The 22,141-nt window shown below is 41.9% G+C and overlaps 1 protein-coding gene and 1 long non-coding RNA gene across 2 annotated transcripts in view; one reads left to right on the top strand and one right to left on the bottom strand.

Moving 5' to 3' along the window:
• Positions 1–22,141, top strand: part of LOC146679796 (uncharacterized) — a 188,780-nt gene that overhangs the window by 128,993 nt on the left and 37,646 nt on the right. The window lies entirely within an intron of this gene.
• LOC146679803 (protein NLRC3-like) lies at positions 6,959–9,298 on the bottom strand. The gene is made up of 3 exons (XM_085450182.1): positions 9,234–9,298; positions 8,886–9,072; positions 6,959–8,757 (listed from the first exon to the last, which is right to left on the bottom strand). Exons 1-3 carry the CDS (start codon positions 9,234–9,236, stop codon positions 6,959–6,961), a joined length of 1,989 nt encoding a protein of 662 aa, XP_085306308.1. The 5' UTR covers positions 9,237–9,298.

Genomic DNA, 22,141 nt, shown 5'->3' on the forward strand with positions numbered 1-22,141 from the left:
TGAGGAGTTAATGCTAAGTAGGCTGCTTTTAGAGGCTTATTCTAATTAGGGCTGAATAATTATTAGTAGCTAATGCTAATACCGTTTTCTCTTTCCTTATAACAATATGAGCAGCTAATGCTAATTTGATGTGAATTAGCATTATATTAGTGAGGAGTTAATGCTAAGTAGGCTACCATTAGCAGCTAAAGCTAATTTGAGGTGAATAAGCATTAGTAGCTAACGCTAATACCCTTTTCCCTTGTGTTATAATGATGTGAGACGTTAATGCTAAATAGGCTTCCATGAGTGACTCCTTTCCCTTGCATTATAAAGATGTGAAGAGTTTATGCTAAGTAAGCTGCCATTAGCAGCTAATGCTAATACTGTTTTCCCTTTCTTTATACAACTTGAGCAGCTATTGCTAAGTAGGCCACTTTTCTCTGCTAAGGATTTGTGTGACCATGATGGAAACTCTGATAAGCTAATGCTACTAAGCTAATGCTGTTTATGGGCCCTGTTAGAATCAATATTTCATTCTCATTCTGTTGTTTGAGAACAATAACAGAAAAATGTGCACTTGAGAACAAATTTATTGTGACTTCAGCTGTGAATGTACAGTTTGTCATTATTTAAGCTTCCATTTCCAAATGTTAGCTGACACTTTATTAGGTACACTGGTATCTATATCAGGTACACCTGTGACCTAAATGTTCCTGCAAACAGACTCCTTGGAGACCCCTACATAAATATCCATGAACTATCCAGCTAGACTAGTGTGTCTGTCCCTGAAAATATTCCTGCATGTGTGATTGTTCATGTCTCATCTGCAGGAAACAAACAGGAAGTGAGTGAAAGACACGGGAAATGTTTCCAGCCCTTCCTCCTCTATCAGATTTTCTCTCCATACCTGAGAGTGTCCAGTCTCCAGCCTGGATCCTTCAGTCCAGCCGAGAGCAGCTTCATTCCTGAGGGACCTGGATGATTGTAGCTCAGGTCCAGCTCTCTCAGATGGGAGGGGTTGGAGCTCAGAGCTGAGGCCAGAGAAGTACAGCCTTCCTCTGTGATCAGACATCCTGACAGACTGCAGACACACAAAACAACAATCTATCTGTCAACAGTTGTTTTCTCTTTGTCACAATAACATCTATCCATTTACATCCATTCAATGTAACTTTATTTATAAGTGACAATACCCAACAGACAACAACAGTCATCTGAAGCTGTTTAACAGTGTAAGGCAGGGGTGCTCAATACGTCGATCGCGATCGACCAGTCGATCGCAAAGGTAGTATTGGTAGATCGCATGGCATTAAAAAAAATAGATGCCAGCCTATCATCCATCCCGTCACTTGATTGATACAGGGAAGCCAGTCAGATGACATCAGATTTTTTCTGACGCTTAGGTCGCTGCGCATGCGCAAACAGCGGCGCGAAGTGTAGTAAAACTGACAAGCTAGTCAGCGAGTTAACTCCAATTTTTAGCTCTCGGTTTCTTCTCTTAAACCTAAGATAGGGTTAAAAATGAGTGAGGGAGCTGGACCAAGTAAGAAGACAAAAACGTATCACTTTCATACGGAATGGGAGGAGGACTTTTTTTTTTCCACGATGTCATTTTCGAAGTGCGTTTGCTTCATCTGCCAGGCTACCATCGCAATGCCAAAGAAGGGAAATGTGGAGCGGCATTTTCGAACTGTTCACGGAAAATGACAGGTAATGACAAAAAAAATTTACATTGTTAATTGTGTTGTGAAATATTGGATATTGCGGTTATGCATGTATATACATTGTAGATATAAAGAATCCTCAATATATTTATAAATAAGTATATGTTTTGGATTTTTGTAGTGGGTAGATCATTTTGACTTGGTCATTTTATAAGTAGCTCACATGCGGAAAAAGTGTGAGCACCCCTGGTGTAAGGTAACCGCCTCCACTGTGAGCAGCACTTGGTGATGGTGGGAAGAAGAACTCCCTCTGATACAAAGATCCTCCCAGTGAAAACAGGCTCCAGGAGGAGCATCTACCATGACTGGTTGCAGGGTGATGGGAAAGGGAAGAGATGAGCTCAGAGAGACAAGAACAAAACAGAGAGACAAAAGTTAAGGACATGCAGTAGTGACATATAAAAGCATCAGGAGTGAAAAGAGGGGAGAAGAAAGCAGAGCATCATGGGAAGTCCACCAACAGCCTGAGCCTATAGCAGCATAACTAAGGGATGGTTCAGGGTCACCTGATCCAGCTCGAACTATAAGCTTTATCAAAAAGGAAAGTTTGAAGCTGATCTTCAAAGTAGAGAGGGTGTCTGTCTCCTGAACTCAAACTGGGAGCTGCTGCCACACCCAGTCCAACATAGCCAGGCTTTCTTTGCTGCTTTGACAAAACCTCAAATCCCAGTCAGAGATGATGAGCATCATCACAGTGATGATCATTTCTCTGTAACCCAGGCTTTCTGCTTCAGGATCTGTGCACGCTCACAGAACAAGGAGACCTTTAAACATCATTTCACTAAATGGATGGACTGAGCTCAGCCTACAGATGAACTGGTGCCAGAGATCATAAAGAACATCAAACAGTCAAATTCAACACTTTTAATGGAAATATGAGATTAATGCTGCAGACAATCATGAAGCTGCTGAATTCATGAACATCAAGAATGCAGCGAGTGGTAAAATAAAGATTTGACCTCAGTGTGCTCAGTGTTCCTGTCTATTCCTAACATATTCCTAACATGATAGCTGCACTTTAGAGCTCTAAAACTGGAACTGACACATGTTTAAACTCTACATGTTACTCAGTACATTCAGTTCTGACACTCGCCCACAGTCCAACAAAGGAAACATGGAGATCACATCAGTTTGTCATCAAAGTCTAATTATTAGGGCAACTTAACCTGTTATTATCTCGTTAACTCATTAACTGATTAACGTCAGCAATTATTTTAATCACAGTTTTTAAAATCATGATTATTGTGAAAGTGCTCACTGGCTCTGAATATAACAGCCATGGGTCACAGGAGGGATGTTGATCAGTGCTGGCTTGAAATGGGCGTCATTATGCGTCTCAGCCAATGGGAGCATTGAGGGTGGGCCTAATACTACTGCAGCGCTCACATGACCCAGGACAGAAAGAAAGGGGCGGGGACAGAAACATGGAGACAGGTACAGATCTTTGACATGTTCATTTTAAACTGTTCCAGGAGGCAGTGTTGATACAACTAAAGTTATCTGTTGTTGAAGAAGTCTGTCTGAGGAACGTTCTTAGGATCAACAAATGACGGCATGTATGAGCCTCAAGACGCAGCATCACAAGAAGAACACATGAGCTGTAGAAAAAGGAGAGACTACGAAAGCCACGGCGTTACAACGTGAACATGCTTGATCAGAGTGTGATTGTGAACAGGAGGAAGACTCAGCTGAGAACAGTGTGGTGGATACAGAGCAGAGCCCACCATCAGTACAGAGGCCTGTCCATCAGAGTGCTGCTCCAACATGCAGCACATGTACTTGGCCACAGCTGCAACATCTGTACCTGTGAAAGCTTCTTCTCTGTTGCTGCTCATATTGTGCAGAAGAAGAGAGTTTCTTTATCATCAGAAAATGTCAATGAGCTTGTGAGTCTTAGCAGCTGGCTCGGTGCAGAGGAGGAAGAACATGTCAAGTCAGAGGAAGATAAATGCAGTTCATGTTGTCAACTCAACCTGGACTGTTGAAAGAGTTTTTCTTTGTCTGGTTTCTGACTGAGATTCTCCAAAGGAAATCCAGCACAAACACACACTTCACACACTCAAAGTCCTGCACAGTAAATGAGCTGATGAGCGTTTGTGCTGCTGCCTGATAACAGAACAATAGTTCTGCTGCTTCCTGTTCTGCAAACACACATTTATAAATGTTCACTTGCTGTTGATCAAAGGTATGTTGGTGGCTCTGGACGCTGAGGGAACTTTGTAAAAAACTAGATCAAATGTTAACGTCCTGGCAGAGGCAAAGAACTTTGATTTGATATTTGATTAGATTCATGTTTCAGCTCAGACTGACAGAAATATTTGAACTGCTGCTGTGTTAAAGGGAACACTGCTGTTAGAAAGCACCTGATCTGTTTCTGCACACTGAATGTTGCACTTCTCATACTGCAGTACTATTAAAATAAGTACACAATGCACTACTTTTGAACTCATGACTGAATGTTGCTGTAACAAAGCCATTAATGTGATTCAAAGTGTTCATGGTTTCCCAGCACAACAAATGATTCCACAAGTGTGACTGATCCACTTTCTAATGTGTGTGTAGCCCACACTGTGTGTCACTGTGTCACAGGTGAGTCTGTGTGTCCAGGTTCTATGAGGACAACAGGATATAGTGACTGAGTCCAGCAGCTTAAAGTCTGACTCCATCCTCCATTTAAATAACTCACAGCAACAACTGAATAGCTTTGCCTTTGTGTAGCTGACACTTCATTTTAATGTCCTTCTATTCTGGTTCATCTGGTCTCAGTTTCTATAAGCACACAGGTTTCATCAGGACTCTATGACCTCAGTGATCTTTGCTGGGCCTTAATGCTCTGAACAAAGCTGCACAGCACAAGACTAAATAGAAATGAATCAGTCTTTCATTCTCACTGCTGTTTGACTTCAGCTCTCAATGTCCCACCATAACCCATGGAAAGAATTACTGTCCATCCAGGCTGCTGAACATGAAGCTGAAGAAGGTGGAGTATTGTGAGGGCTGATGGAGATGATGATGAGGAATCCAGGAGCAGTGGGTGGATGGCAGCATCAGCATGAAGGACCAGTGTGAGAACACATCATCATCCACAAAGGAAACCAGTCTGAGTGTCTGACGCTCTTGTTAGAAAGACGCAGTCCCAGCAGTTAGCTTGTCTGCTAGTTAGCTGAGAGCTAACTCACTTGTACATTGAATACCAAACTGTGTAAACCAGGGGTGTCAAACATATGGCCCGTGGGCCAAATCAAGCCCTTGACATAATTTCATATGTCAAATATTGATGAATTTTCAGGCTTGCTGATAATCAATGTGAGCACGGCTGAGATGTTATTCTGATGAGCAAACCATGTGGCCAAACACTTTAAGAGACAGACTGGGATCATACCATTATGTGAAAGAGGACGGAAATGTCCCATAGACAGCAAGGGTAGTGGTAGAGACCAGTACACAGAGAAATGGGAGCTGTACTGAAATGCAAGCGTGTCAGGAAAGAGTGAAAAGGCAAAATGAGCAGCATCTGGCTGTATTTCAGTGATATTGGAGACCACAAAGCTGAGTGCAACATTTATACAGGAGATATACAGGAGACGCTGAGAGTAGAACTGATAAAATTAGGAGCTGGCTAAAGTCAGATCCATTTTTATTTCCACCCATTTTCCACTGTGGAGGACAAAAGGTTTCAAACTGGTCCAGGTCTTAAACCTCACGTGTTCTTCCTAATAGCAGTAAATGGATAGAAATAAGGCTTTCATGAAAACACTGAATAAAACTTGCTGCCTTTAAAAAGACTAAATGTACAGTTCAGTATTGAATCCTACATAAAATAAACTATATATAAAGTGTGTCTGAATGGCAGAGATGCAGAAATATGTGCATGTAGCACAGAGCCACGGCTCAGTGTCTGAATGAGTCTCACAGACCTGAATGTGCTGTTGAAGCCATTTATAATTATAACGTAATTCTTTACTCGTTTGATCTGCTCCTTACCACAAGCCACCAGACGTAGAAGGTTTTGGACTTTTAACTATATTTTCTGAAGTTTTACAACTTTTCTTACTGTTAAAAACCTCGTTATGGCCATTCATGCTGTACAAAGTAATTAGACATGTGTGGTATCTACAGAAACGTCAGGATCTCAGCTAAAAGTTCACAAAACCATCTCAACAACCACCAAACAGCTAAAACAGCAGGTGAACAGATCACACAAAAAAGATGTAAACACAAATCCCCCTGATCATCTGTTTTTTAAACATGAAGCGTCGTTTTGGACGTTCATTTACTGCTGGTTCAGTGAATTTTGGTTGGACAGTGATGAAACCTGCAGCCTCAGAATCTGTGAGAAGTCTGCTTTCAGCACCCAACAGCATTGTTGTGTTGTGTGGATTCACCTCTGCAAACTCATCACTGTTTCACCATCATGTTTCTACTTAGACAATAACAAAGGAAGCAGTTCCCAAGAACTACTTCTTGTCTTGTTAACATAAGAGTACGTTGCCCTTCAAAACACCTCCACTTCTCCTCTTATTAGAGGACTGCCTTATTATTAATCTGCTAATTCTGTCAGTTGATGAAAGAAAAATGCTTGATCTCACCTGAGAGTTTCCAGTGTACAGCGTGGACTCTTCAGTCCTTCAGACAGAAGCTTCACGCCTGAATCCTTCAGGTTACTGTTACTCAGGTCCAGCTGTCTCAGATTAGAGGTCTGAGAGCTGAGACCTGAGGCCAGAGCTTCACAGCTTCTCTCTGACAGGTCACAGTGACTCAGTCTGAAAAATAACAGATAAACAATTACAAAAATAAAACACGTATGTTGAAGCGTAATGAGATACTATTATTTTTAGCAATATTTCATCTTGTTTTGTCAGGAAACTGAGCACTGATGCAGAACAACATGTGGAGAGAATCAGAGGAGAAGAAGTGAAGAGAGAACAGCAGTAAAACAACACTGAATTGTTCAGTGTGCTTTTGATATCAACAGAATGTGTCAAATTTCTTTATTTTGTATTTGTTTTAGTAGAATTGATGATTATCACTTAGATAACAACCACAGGCCAGGTCTAAATTGCACTTTGGTGACAGTTACACCCAGAAATATTTCAGAAACGTGGACAATTTGTGCTCCATTGTATTCAGTATTGAACAAACTGAGTACCGATGACCACTTAATATTTTTGATATTTTATTTGAGTTGTTCCACCTGATCTGTGTTAACTAGAATAAACATTTAAAAGCTAAAGCTATGATCACATATGTACTTACAGAGCTTTGTTGGAGGCTTTGACCACTGGCAGCAGCCTCAGAAGAGCCTCCTCTGAAGCAGAGTATTTCTTCAGGTCAAACACATCCAGATCTTCTTCTGATGACAGTAAGATGAAGACCAGAGCTGACCACTGAGCAGGAGACAGTTCACCTGTGGAGAGACTTCCTGATCTCAGGGACTGTTGGATCTCCTCCACTAGAGAACGATCATTCAGTTCATTCAGACAGTGGAACAGATTGATGCTTTTCTCTGCAGACAGATTCTCACTGAGCTTCTTCTTGATGTACTGGACTGTTTTCTTATTGTACTGTGAGCTGCTTCCTGTCTGTGTCAGCAGACCTCGTAGGAGAGTCTGATTGGTCTGCAGTGAAAGACCCAGGAGGAAGCGGAGGAACAAGTCCAGGTGTCCATTTGGACTCTGTAAGGCCTTGTTCACAGCACTCTGGTGGAGAGACTCTTTTTTTCTAAAAAAACTAGACCACGTAGAGGTTGTTTGTTGTTCTTCTAGCAGATTGAGTCCAGAGTTGATGAAGGTCAGATGGACATGAAGAGCAGCCAGAAACTCCTGAACACTCAGATGGATGAAGCAGAACACCTTGTCCTGGTACAATCCTCTCTCCTCTTTAAAGATCTGTGTGAACACTCCTGAGTACACTGAGGCTGCTCTGATATCGATGCCACACTCTGTCAGGTCTGATTCATAGAAGATCAGGTTTCCTTTCTGCAGCTGATCAAAAGCCAGTTTTCCCAGAGACTCCATCATCTTCCTGCTCTCTGGACTCCAGTGTGGATCTGTCTCAGCTCCTCCATCATACTTGACCTTCTTCACTTTGGCCTGAACCACCAGGAAGTGGATGTACATCTCAGTCAGGGTCTTGGGCAGCTGTCCTCCCTCTCTGGTTTCCAGCACATCCTCCAGAACTGTAGCAGTGATCCAGCAGAAGACTGGGATGTGACACATGATGTGGAGGCTTCGTGATGTCTTGATGTGGGAGATGATCCTGCTGGCCTGCTCCTCATCTCTGAATCTCTTCCTGAAGTACTCCTCCTTCTGTGGGTCAGTGAACCCTCTGACCTCTGTCACCATGCCAACACAGTCAGGAGGGATCTGATTGGCTGCTGCAGGTCGTGTGGTTATCCAGAGGCGAGCAGAGGGAAGCAGTTTCCCCCTGATGAGGTTTATCAGCAGCACATCCACTGAGGTGGACTTTCTAGGGTCAGTTAGGATTGTAGTTTTGTGGAAGTCCAGAGGAAGTCGACACTCATCCAGACCATCAAAGATGAACACAACCTGGAAGTCTTCAAAGCTGCAGATTCCTGCTTCTTTGGTTTCAGTAAAGAAGTGATGAACAAGTCCCACCAAGCTGAACTTTTCCTCTTTCAGCACATTCAGCTCTCTGAAAGTGAATGGAAATATGAACTGGATGTCCTGGTTGGCTTTGTCTTCAGCCCAGTCCAGGCTGTATTTCTGTGTTAAGACTGTTTTCCCAATGCCAGCCACTCCCTTTGTCAGCACTGTTCTGATTGGTTCATCTCTTCCAGGTGAGGCTTTAAAGATGTCTTCTTGTCTGATGGTTGTTTCTGGTCTGTCTGGTTTCCTGGATGCTGTTTCAATCTGTCTGACCTCATGTTCATCATTGACCTCTGCAGTCCCTCCCTCTGTGATGTAGAGCTCTGTGTAGATCTGATTCAGGAGGGTTGGGTTTCCTGCTTTAGCGATGCCCTCAAACACACACTGGAACTTCTTCTTCAGGGTGGATTTAAGGTTACGATGACAAACTGGAGCTTGAAGTTCTGATAGAGAAGAAAAATAAACACTCAATTCCAAAAAGAACTAATCTTTAAAACATGTTGCTCCATCTTCCATCTCTGGAAAATGTTCATTTATCCAGCAGCTTAAATCTTTAGATAAATCCTCTTACTGCTCTGCAGACGGTCAGCCAGCTCCTCCTGCTTCATTCTCCTCAGGAAGTCCACTGTGATCTTCACAAACGCCTCTCTGCTGCTGCTCCTCTGACTCTCTAAGCATTCTGGGTAACCTGGACTCAGAACCTTCTGGATCTTCTTCAGCTCGTTCTTCACAAAAGTGATGATGTTGTCCTCCAGCAGCTGGAACAGAATATTTATGAATGAGCCAATCAGACTGAAATCATGGAGCCAAACATCAGATCCATGTTGGACACACTGACGATCCACTGGTCTACAAAGAGCAGCATGGAGATGACTGTGAACAGGACAGATGTAACAGTAGTTGTTGTACATGTACAGACCATAAATATGGAGTCCAGCTGTGTTTGATGCTGCTGGGCAGACTGACCACTGGGAACCTCCGAGCTCTGCTGGTCCACTCTGTGGAGGAACCATGAAGGATCAGATCAACACAGGATAAAGATCCAGGAGTTTCTGCTCAAATAACTTCATCTGAATTAAGTCTGTCAAGTTGTCAAGACACCTTCGTGGTCAAAAGTGTACACACACAAAATCTACAATAAAACCCTCACGCAGCAATAGGACAGACACACAATCCATTTATCTCTGTGTCTCAAACACACACACGTGTATTCAAAGCCTCGATTTGTTCATATTTCATCTGTTGTGTTTTTATCTTCAGCGTTTTCAGTGTTGCTGCATTTACACCAAAAATGTTTCCATTGATGAATCAGATTGATTTGAATGTGTTTCATCCATACAAATCCCTCCCTGGTGGTCACATGACTCTATAACATAACAGGAGTCATGTGACAAGAGTTTCATGCTGTAAAATGTCAAAATGGTTGAATGTGGTGGAGTAAAAATGTGAGATATCAACGACTTTTCTTCAATATGAAATGTTTGCAGGGCCTGACAGGAAGTGGACGGACGCTCTGATCACTTCCTGTTTGCTGAAGTGGGTTTTCAGTTGTTTAGAAACCAAAGGCTTGTTTTAAAAGACAGTTTAAATGGGACTGAGGGAACGACGTGTTTGTAGTTTATATCCAACAACATCGAGCAGTTTAATCAAAGAGCTCATGTTGTTAACAGCTCACCTCTCTGCAGCAGACACAGGCTGGGATTTAAAATCAATGAGACGACCAGCAGACCAGTCACTCTGTAAGGACACAGAGCTGGGTGGAGGTCCAGGCTGGTTCCTGTGAATAATGATGCAGCAGTGATGTGAGTGCTGAGCTGTGACATGGAGAAGAGTCATGGACAGTTAGAGATGGTCATCTCACCTCTGAGCTTTGGTCTGGCTCTCATGTTCCCCACACAGAGTGCTTTTAGAGGGAGGGGCTCCCTCCTCTCTGTCCTCACACTGATCCATGCTGCTCAATTCAGCTCACACACACTTTCTACCTGCAGAGGAAACACAAATCATTCATGTGCACATCAGCTGAAATCCTCCTTTCATCATGTGTGCTGTCCAAATATCAGCTGCTTCTTTCCTGCTTCATCTCAGTGTCAGCTGGATGCAGTCAGACAGCAGTGTGAGGCAGAGGAAGCTGCCATCAGCTACTCTGCTATCAGTCCACTAGATGGAGCCTGAAGCACACACGATGCATTCACTGACACACACTGATTCACTGTTTGGGAAACTAGAAAAATGTTGGTCTTGAACTAGCTGCATAATGCAGACAGGGTAGGACCCAAATATAACGGCGAAACATCTTCAAGCAACTTATAGAAGTCCAGATGCTTTTCTTTCCAAGCTCCTTAAACTATGATGACCTGGATGACTGAGAACCTTCACAGGAAAAATGAAACACACTGAACAAAGAATGCAAGACTTTCACAATAAAACAGCAAACAAAGGAACACAACACTGACACGTGAGCTTGACAGAGGAGTGGAGGAAAGGCAGACGAGAGTGAGTGAGGGAAAGAGGAGACAAGAGAGACATGACAGGCTGAGGAAATATAGAATGGAGCACCAGGCCTCACACAAACACACATAAACACACACAAACACACACAGAGACACACAGAGACACAGAGGGAATCTAATGATCAAGGAACTAAACAGGAAGTATAAGAAACTCAAAGAAGCATAAATAAGACTGTAAATGAACCAGAACCATAAACCATAATACAAAAAATGCAAAGTGCTTGGTCAAAGGGACCCAGAACCATTAAAGTTCTTTTCTTTGCTCTTCAGTGTTTGAGTTCAAACAGACTCCACATTAAACTATGACAGCACCGTCCCTGCTGCTGCTGTCAGACCTGTTATTCACTCACTGCTCGCCAGTGTTTCTAATGAGTTTTACTCATCCATGAGAGTTTAAAGCTTGCACTTACAAGCAATGTTCCCTCTAATGTTTCACTTGTCTGAGCGAACACACAACCTCCCTGAGCGATCCACTGTGAGCGACATTAGACGTGTGCACTGTGGTCACGCCAGCGTCGAATCCATCCAAGTTACATGTTTATTAAAATAATCAATTTACAGCGTTTACATTTCTGTTAAACTACTTTTAATTAACTGCTTTAGCCCACTTACAATGAAAGTTAAAAAAGAAAATCTTGTTCATGACCTGTAGCATGTTAACACTATTGGAAGGAAAAATAACTTGAACTTCAATTTTGAAAACACAACTTTCTTTAAATAAAGCTCTGACTTGTATTATGAGTCTGTGGTCTGGGAGAGAGTCTGTAACTCTGTCTGCAACATACAGTAAATAATGACCAATGTTGGGCAGTTAATTATATAGTTACTTCTTCAAAAAAGTAACTGAGTTTTGCAAACAGAGTTTTTTGCAGCTGTTTACTGCAAAAAACTACAGCCAAGGTGTTTTTTTTAAATAAACATTTCAAACTATTTACAGAACAATCAGCTGTTCTGCATCAAATCTGATGCCACACAAATTATTTGTGCCGCTCCAAAAAATAATTTCTGTCCACTATGAGATGAAGGAGAACAACAGCCTGATACCTGCAGGCCTGACAGCAGCAGATGTGTCACTGCTGTAACACCTGTAACACTCAGCAGTCGCCTCATTGTTCTGACACACACAACAACACTATTGACTACACTACACACTAACTACACACTAACTACACAAGATTTGCTCTAAACGTCTCAAATCTCTCACATCTCAAAACACCGCCGTCACTCCGTTTCTTAACAACTAAATGCCATGTTTTGATTGGTCGACATGGTACATTTTTCGACCAATAGGAAAGGCTGGGGGTTGGTATTGTTTTTGCTCACAGGCTTTCGAGCGTTTTCCTTATAAAACGCAGTTTTTACCGTTTCTTCCTGCAGTAAATATAAACAACGACAGTATTCAGGAAGAAAACCAAACATTGCAGATATTTTATCATAACTCTGGTTTTACGTGGTCGATCAACACAATTTAAAAACTGGTATAAAGTCCACACTTTTCCTGTCAGTTGTTCCGTCTGTCCTGCTCACATCTCCAATGGTTGTACACGTTGTCATTAACGTGGCTTCACGCCACATCAGCCGCTTTGCTAAAACACCGGCACATATTTACTTTAATTTCAATTCAGGTTAGAATTCTTTTTGTGTGCTCAATACAGATTTTCTCTGCGCAGAGACCGTGCCAACAGTGCGCAGCTTAGAGGGAACATTGCTTACAAGGTGACTACCAATAAAAATGAGTGTGCTTCACTGTCAGAGCTACGGTGATTCATCCAGTAGGACTTGATAATAAAAATATTTGTTTGATGCTTTGCATTGAGGCGCATTGTTGAATTTGCAGGGACACAATAACCACAGATCAGTTGTTCAAACCACTACAGTAGGGAGCCATGTCATGAATAATAAACAAATACTAATACTAATACTACTACTAATAATAATGTTAATTTAAGTAATTGTTTTTGACTGAACATCACATATAATGTAACAAGCAGTAAATTCAGGTTAAGTGCATTATCAGCATTTGGAGGAGCTCCTTATCCTTCTTTTTACTGCTCACCTCTTACAAAGTGTTCACACAGTTTGCTAGCTTCTTTCAGCCTGCTAGCTATGCTAACAAGTCTACTACACACACTTGACTCGGTCACATGACAGACAGCAGAGATAGCTGCTCTGCTAGCTAAGCTAACTCATGTTAGCTTAGCTAGGTCAAGGTCAAAGAAATGAGGCGATGCTGCTGGGAGTTACGTCACAGACTAGCAGAATTTAGTTATTCAGCATAATATTTAATCCTTATTATCTGCTCCTCTCACCTCTGTTTACATCTGAAAACAAGAAAATTTAGCCAACAGTTTATTAGCTTTGGTGAAATTATAAACAGGCATCAGCGCAGTCACCTATACTGTGCTTTAATGCTGGAGCAGCAGGAACACCAGTTAATCTAAAATCTCCTTTTCTCTCTAAAAAGTGACAGCAGACTGAGTCAAAGACAGAAACCTTATTTAAACACCAAATATTCACTTCCTGATCCAGGATTCTAAGAGGACGTTGAACTTACTCAGCTTCTTCCAATGAACGTCTTCACTCTGCAGCTCTCTGCTGTCTGGACCAGGTCTGTGTAGAAACAGAAAATCCTCTGCTTCTTCTCCGTCAGCAGTCGTCTGTGTCTGCAGACTGCGTCACATTAAACACTTCACACCAGCAAAGAGGCTGAAGCTCACAGGTCAACGGTCAGCTGCTGCACTGTGTATAACAATTCACTTTTGAACAGTAGATAGCCTGTAGGCGTCTCTGCAGTGATAAACAGTTTACACATTAAACACTGAACCATAAAAGAAGCTTAAGCTGCATCTCACAGGTCAAAGTTCAGCTGCTGCACCCAGTTATGAGTTTAAATAAATCATTAATCATGATCTTTTCCCTCTCAGCACTTTCACTTGGCCTTGGAGTGTTTTGACGGAGCTACACTGTATGTTTCAAATGTTGTAAATAAATTGGGAGTTAGGGCTGGGCAATATGGCCTAAAATCCATATCGCGGTATAATTTGAAGCATGTGCGGTAACGATATATATCGCGATATATTCTTTTCTTCTGTATAACGTATTTTCCACACTATAAGGCAGACTTACAATCCTTTAATTTTCTCAAAAATCAAGAGTGTGCCTTATGTATGAATTCTGGTTGTGCTTCGTGACCTCGAACCGATTTTGGCTGCAGAAATCTGTTAAAAATGTTTTAGCACAACTTTGGTAAGCCGCACTGCTTGATGGATCGTCAGAGCATTACGGCTGCCGTAGTGAGGAGCTTCACGGAGTAATCTGGGTCCAAAACTCCGACAGCTTCAGGTCCCAAAGTCAAACGAACACTGAGAGTTAAAAACGGTCTAAATTCTTTCATCTTTAATAAAATCATCAGCGTTGCTGCTTTAGCAGATGTAACAATTAAGTTTAATATCCATGAAAACAGAATTTATTAAATTTAACGGAGTTAACAGGAAGTTAGCGCGCTAGTTTACACCTAAACATTTCATACCATGTTCTGACTGAGATTTTTGAAACTAATTCAAACAGCTCTGCTACCACTTCCAACATAAATGAAGACAGAAAACTAAACAGCAGTGGCGTTTGCAGGGTTACTGAAGTTGGACTACCTGGTATATAATGTTGTGCTACGTGATTGCTAGCGACACAGCTATGTTAGCATAACATTAGCACAGTGAAGCTGGAGGATGAACCCCAACTCTTTTTCCACTCGATAAAAGTTAACGTGAGTGATTCTGGTGGTCAGGGACAAATGCAGTTGCATAGCAGGATGCTGTACACGGGCCAAACTTCAGTCACGAGAACAACTGAGATCATTCATCCACAACACGAGGCTAGTTATTAATATACTGCCACAACATGGGAATAGAGCAGCTGCAGAGAATTCAACATTATTGAATCAATGTTACGGAAGTGGAGGAAGCGCAGTTTTTGGCTTTCCCCGCGTTTCAAAAGTGCTTCATCTCTTTGCTGTGACTGTCACCCAGCATAATTGCAGAGGATAATGGTTTTAACCGCTGCGATGCTTTCGACCAAAACAGGTGCAGTTTGATGACATCATCACATGCGCTGTCGCGATAGAGCGGTATAGTCAAAATCTCTATCGTTGACCAAATGTAATCGATTCTGTCGTTTATTGTTTATATCGCCCAGCCCTACTGGGTGTGATTTTGTTGTATTGGTTTGTTTTTTGGTTTTATGTTTCCATGTAGATGAATGAAGACAGATTCACTCTTACCTTTTCAAAATGTCTATAAGGTAGACGAGGTCTATGCTTTTCTGCCTCTTCACAGATAATCCCAGTGATTTTCCCTTGGTCTGAAATTTCACCTGATCTTGTGATATTGAGAGTCATCTGCCTTTGAGGCAGCTAACCAAACAGTGTTCTCTAAACTCTAACTTTAATATACTTTGATATATTTCAGATTTCTGAGCTCTGCTCTGACTCCGTGCCAGTAGCTCCTTAATATGACTTTAGTTTGATCAATAATTAACCTGCAGAAAGTTTCTGTTCCCACTCCACCACGCCGAACAACCCTGAGAACAAATAATATGATGTGGGTGTGTCTGCAGGCTTCAGCACTGTGAGCATTAAACACAATAAAAGACTCACAAGTTCCTGCTCAAAGGTCAGCTGCCTTTAGATCAATCATTAACCTGCAGCAGGATCCAGTCTTCTGCCTGTTGTGGTTGTGACAGCTGCTCGTAGGAGAGTTTGTTTGTAGGAGGTGGAGATGTTCTCAGATCAAGTGCGTAATCGTCTCTTTGTGTAGACGCTAAAAGCTGTGAGCCAAAACTCTCTGCTCTGAAACTCTTCACTCAGTCCTCACGCTGAGAGTTTAGAGGCTGAACTTCTTGTTCCTCCATAACACTTTTCATGAAACAGCAGAAATGAGCTTGTGTTTCTCAGCAGTGCGCACACAGAGAACCGATCCTCTCTGCTCAGTCTGAACAAATCAAAGTGAAACGTCAGTGAAAACACAGCTGCTGATCAAACTGTGTCAGATTAATGCCTCAATGTTTCACTGTGAGGTTAAAAAATACATAAAAATGATTTAAAGAAGTAGGAGGCAGATTTTCACAATAAGAGCACTTTGTTTTTAATTCAGTTAATGTCAAACTGTCATCAACACCTCTGTGTTGTCTCCGTCTCTGAGCAGATTCAGGCATTACTCAAATAATAAAGGCTTTTTTTCACTATTATACTTTTCATTAGTCTCCAGGTTGATGATTATAAACAGAATTATTAAAGTTTTTATCATTTCAGGCTGAAAATCAACATGAATTTGGTTCTAATCAAAGAAGCTCCTTTAATGTGTGTCATTAAAATCCTCACACAGACTTAAAAAGGCGACATTAACATTAAAATAAATGAAAGAAGAAGCTTCAGCTGAGAGCTTCATGCAGTCATCATCAGCAGCTCATAGCAGTCACAGCTCTTTATTACGCAGCTTTGCAGGAATTAAAGTGGCTGAAGTGTCAGAGTTTGTGTGAGAAGCTGCTTCATGGACAGCTGTACACACGTCTTTATTATTTCTTCATAAATCAAACACACAGGTTTGTCTGCAGATGATTTAAAGTGTGTCGTTGTGCAGTTAAAGCTGTTTGTGTGACGCCCTGACCTCCTGTGAATGAAACAGCCAATCAGATCCATCAGAGAGAGAGCAGGAAGTGTTGTGTGTTTGTGACAGAACAAGGAAACAGTGATGATGATGAACATACAGGTCCTCTGATGTTTCCTGTTACAGTAACGCTTGTTCATCTGTTGCTCTCCTACACTTTCCTATAAATAAAGGAGAAAAAGTCCGTTTAGTTTCATTTCCTACAGCTCAGAGTTACACTTCACATTCCTGCTGTCACATCAAAAAGCTTCACTTTGGTCCAACATCTACATGTTAACATGAAACACAGACAGACTCAGAACATCTGGAACATCTGCACTTTGACCCAAACTGTTATAGCAGGATATTTTCTACATATTTCTTATGTTGGACCTGTTTGAACTGTAAACGACCTGTAATCATCTGTAAATGGTGTGAGACACACTGAGGCCACCTACAGGGCAGCTGGGGAACAGCAGGGATCTGAAATCATACGAGACGTTAGTGAGTGAGAAGAACAAACGGACTTAAGATGGCTCGAAGTGATCAAAGTTGGTCTAAAACAGAAGATAAATCCACTGATTCTTTGTAAAGTTCATCTGCTGCTCACATGAATCCATGAAAGATTTATTTCACTGAATGTTTCTTCAAAGCTCATTTCAACCTGTTGAAGTCATGAATGAAAGTGCAGACTGAGAGTGGATCACATGATGTTTGAGGTGTGTCATGTGACATGTTCAGTATTGTCACACATGTCTAGATTGTCCCTGATATCATAACTGCTCAAACACTGATGATTATATTTGAAGAATTATTCCTGATGGCAGCAAAGTTTGAATGGAGCTCTCTGTCTGTGCTGATTTGTCGCCCTCTGGAGGTCAAAGCACAAACCTACAGGGCAGCTGGGGAACAGCAGGGATCTGAAATCATACGAGATGTTAGTGAGAAGTTAGAACAAACGGACTTAAGATGGCTCGAAGTGATCAAAGTTGGTCTAAAACAGAAGATAAATCCAAAGCAGCATCAGATGAATGTTACCATTTCCAGTTACGGTGCCCTTCATCTAATATGGAAATGTGTTGTTGTTTTTTTAGCCGTGTTGTTGTTCTTCCTATTGTGTTTAGGCCAGAGATGCTCTTCAAACAGCGGACAGACATGACCACATTACAAGAACATGGTGTGAGTCCGATTTGATATTCCAGTCAACGCTGAGAGACCTTAACCAGGAAGTCAGAGGTCAGCTGATGCTGCGAGCAGGAAGTGAACCAAGGGAAAGGTTCACTCTACTCAATCTCAAAGAAAATATGCTGGTATTTGTTGATGTTGATGGTACAATAAAAATATATAATATAATAAATAATAAAATATCATGTGATGATGAGATGTGTTGTTGGTGTTTGTATTTTCTGTAAATGTCTTTTTTAATGTAAATGCTTTGTTCCAGACGGACAGGGAATCAGTTGCTGTACGATGACATCATCTTGATGTTGACGAGGAGGGCGAGAAAAACTAGTTTTGTCCTGCAGATGGCGATCTTGCACCGTGTTCAGAGAGCCGACACTTTGATGGTGCTGCTCTACTCAGCTTACTTTAGCCTGGGTTGGACTCTATATGAGCAGCTTCCACTCTGGTTTCACTCTTAAACACACTTGTTTGATTTCACTTGTAAAAGTTGAAGAATAAATATTTTATTACAAAATTATTTGTTGATGCATTTTTTTAGGGTCAAATATCTTGTTTGATTTGAGGAATGAACTGTTAGGGTGGAAAAAGTGAATCAGGTTAAAATAGTGGTGCTTTATATCAGTGAAGATGTATAATGTAATTTAAAATGTTGATGATGGGTTGTAGTGGGCTTGTACTTACAAAACTGCCTCATTTTATTGGAACGATCCACAGTTGCATCCATTCACGGATGACATCTGACATCATTTGACATCTGGTCTGAACACGTTTGTACACAAGATGCCTCAGTTCTGGATGTTCCCACAGACTCCTCTGTGCACCTAAAGAAAAGGTCAAGGGTCAGCAGCACATGTAGTTGGGACAATTCTTCAGTCGCACAAACTATACAATCATTTTCCTCCAATGACGACTTTTCACTTGCAGAAATGGTCCTGTGTGATTTCCAGGCTGTGATATAAAAACTAGTTCCTAATGGCAGCGACTCACTCAGTAAACATGTGTTTCCTTCACCAACCTCACACACAGATCCAATAAGATCAGGAAGTGGGCAGTATAGTACAATATGTGTTATTTTGTGCTGCACTGCCCAAACTAAAGCTCTGCTGAAGTGTTGGAAATGATCCAGATGTTTATTTTGGACGATACAGCAGAAGATCAGACATGAAAGTGGAGATAACACAGAAGACCTGCAGCAAAGGTCAGAGGTCAGACTGGGCCCTGGATTCAACAATGAGCCAATGATCATCAAGCAGTGACTAAAGCAGAGCCCTGACGTTCTGACATTCATCACACAGTCAGAACAAATGTCTGCTGATGACTTCATCTCATGAAACGACTGATAGATGTCAGTTCATTGATCAGCTGAGCTGCTGATCTTCATCGTCACAGAAACATTCAGCTTGTTTCAATCAGTAAATAACTCCCACTACTCCCAGTTTGAACTGTTCCCACTCAAAATGCTGTGAGAACAATGATCATTGTAGGACTTCACAAACATCACGTGTTGTTTTCCACATGTAAGATCAGCAAACACACAGAAACTTCCTGTTGCCACACACGGCCTCTAAAATCTCTTCCACGCTTTCTGTCTGAAGTCCACTCTCTGTGTCGGATCCACAGGAAACAACAAGATCTTATTAACATGGTTTTCAATGTGTCTCCTTCCAAAAAGTCCAACCAATGAACAAATGTGTGTATTTGTGGAGGCCGAACAAAAGCATGACACATTTCTCTGTTTCTATAAACTGGAGTCAAACACAAACATGAAGAGTTTCACTGACAGACTCCAAAATGCCCCCACAGTGGATCAAAGGGAAATCCTACAGTGTGGCCAGAGACTCTTAATGGCTCCAACATCAACACATCCACAATGTTGGATCCACTTCTGCCTCACAGAGTTACTAAGACACACCCTCTGCCAGCATCACAACAGCTCCACCTGCTTCACCTGCCTCCTCAGCATCTGTACACCTGAAGAGAAAAGAAAGGCTCCAACAGCTCAAATCTACAAAGGATTCATGAAGTTTCATCCAACAATAACATGTTTGCCTTCCACAGTGTGCTGTTAGACACCACTGTACCTCTGCCATTTCAAAAAGAGCAGCTTGGGAACATTTTGGCTCCAAACACTTTGTGTTTAAGTTCTTTGTTTTCTTTGTGAAGCCGACAACATCTGGAGCTTTGTGACTCATAGAAACATCATTTTGTTCTTTAGATGACAGCAGATTGGGACTGAATAATCAATCACTATCAAACCAATAAAGACAAACATGCTGATTTTACAGGAACTTTGTTGGAGAAGCTGCAAAGACATGAAACTGGTGGAGATCCCAAACCAGTTGATAGTGCTGGTTATTCCAAATAAAGCTGTTTCCCTTTGAGATGAAATGACTTTGTGTCCTGATATATAATAAAGATGTTGTTGTTTTTGAGCCCCTGTATTAAAAGTAGCTTAAAGTCAGCTTGAGTTTGATGTCTTTATGTCAAAGCTGCTCATGATGTTGAGCTGCTGATGGAATAAAAACAATATAAAAGCATGTAGTCCAGACTTAAATGTAGCCTGTTGTTAGCTGAGGTCCACACACAGTGTTTGACAGTGTAAAGTGTGTGAAAGGGCTGCTGGTGGAGCTCACTAGGATGAGCAGGTGACCATGTGCCACGAGGTGGAGAGCAGCTGGCCTGGCTTTGACCCGGGCCACGCCCCCTTTCTCTCTGCTTTGCTGTCACTTATCTTCACTGCTCTGTCCAATAAAGCTGAAAAAGGCCCCGAATCAAAGAAATCTGCTGCAGCCTCTGAAATGTCTTCTGTTTCCTTCCCGACGGCTTTTTCACCGTCAGCCCATCAGACGGTCCAGCAGCATTTATGATGATGTCATGATGTTGAAGAGGCTGCTACGGTGGCCTCCCATGACCCCCAGCCTCATCACAGCTGAGATGCAGACATTTGAAAACATTCAGCAGACAACTGAATAACAGTCCAACACAACAGTCTGTGTGCAGACACACACTGACCTTTCATATAGTCAAACACAGCTGGTTGAGTCATTTCTCTGTGAGTCTAAAGTGAATCTAGTATTTGAAAGTCCACTTCCTGTATTTGTTGTTGAAGACTTCTTCAGCTTCTTCTCAAGGACATCAGCTGCTTGTTTGGCAGCAGAGGCAGTTAAGAAGCTTCCTGAAAAACACTGAACAGTGAGTTCACTGTGGCATATGACAGATTCAGCTTTCTGTGTGCAAATGTGTCTGTGTCGACCTTTCAAATGCTGTTGAATCCAAAACATCAGCGGCTCCTCGGCTGCTCACTTCATGCACTTCTGTCTGTGTGACAGTCCAATGACATCACAGCTGTTTCCAGCCCCAGTGTCTCAGGACTGGACACCTTTAAACATGTCGAGGATCAAACAGCGTCCAGCTAAACACACATGAAACTATCAGAGCTGACAATCATTCCAATAACATCTAATGGTTCATGTATGTAGACACAGGACTACAAGGAAATGGCTCTCAGCATCTGGCTGTGGGAACACATGAGTCCCTGTTTGTGTTCAGATTGTGTGCATGTTTTAGACGTGTGTCACATGTAGAAACACAACAATCCCACAATGACACACAGATGTGTTTGACACAGCTGTGCAGCTGTAAGTTGTTTCTAATGATTCATTGAAGCTCTTCTAACATTCTGGAGACGATCAGTACATGAATCTGTTCAACACGACAACAATTTGACTTCAGTGTGAACGTTTGCATTAAATAACCTTCTTCATCCAGCTGACAGCATCTTCATCCTATGATGTGAACAGTTCCTCCTGTTGATGACAAACCTCTGACAGGATCTGCTTGAGGAGCTTTTTCATGTGCAGCTCTCTGAGCTCAGGGCTGAGCTGCTGTTTCATCTTTAAGAGCTGCTGCCTCCTCGCCGGACTTGTTCTCCTCTTCTTCTCCTAATGACACCATTTCTGCTTCATATTAAATTCAATAAAGATGCTGACATGTATCTGTAGCAACAACATCATTGAATCTAGAACAACTGGAGCCAAACCAGTGGCTCTGCTGGGATCACTGGTGAGCCAACACTTCCTTGTTGATGCAGATTTCAGGGCTTCCTTTTGCTCCTCCGTTATAACTGTTCTCTCTTCTCAACACATGATGACACAAAGGAATCAGCAGTGACAAAGATGATGCTGAAGAGAAGCACACACTTCACACATATAACAGAGCAGTGCAGTTACACACACCTCTGCTCGACATCAGGCCTCAAACAAAGACACAAAACACTAACTTGACTCTAAACAGAAGAAACGAGCAGCTGTTTCTGTTCTGTGCTTATTTATATTTGACACACATGCTTCTCTTTGTGCAAACACACATCGCACTATAAGGGTAACCTCGCACACAATGATTGGACAGCACAGTGATGATGCTGGGAGATCCTATACGCAGCAACACAGAAACACTGAGAACTTTAAACAATGATGGAAAGTGTTATAAATGAC

Source organism: Copadichromis virginalis, unplaced genomic scaffold, assembly GCF_057382275.1.
Source record: "Copadichromis virginalis isolate Kocher_CV1m ecotype Utaka unplaced genomic scaffold, C_Virginalis_male_GT1.1 unmapped_scaffold_1, whole genome shotgun sequence".
Lineage (NCBI taxonomy): Eukaryota > Metazoa > Chordata > Actinopteri > Cichliformes > Cichlidae > Copadichromis > Copadichromis virginalis.

Bases quoted from the DNA above. Each gene is read 5' to 3' on its own strand.
- LOC146679803 (XM_085450182.1), bottom strand. The intron at 8,758-8,885 runs GTAAGAGGATTT...CTTCTCTATCAG, and splicing joins GGCTGACCGTCTGCAGAGCA to AACTTCAAGCTCCAGTTTGT.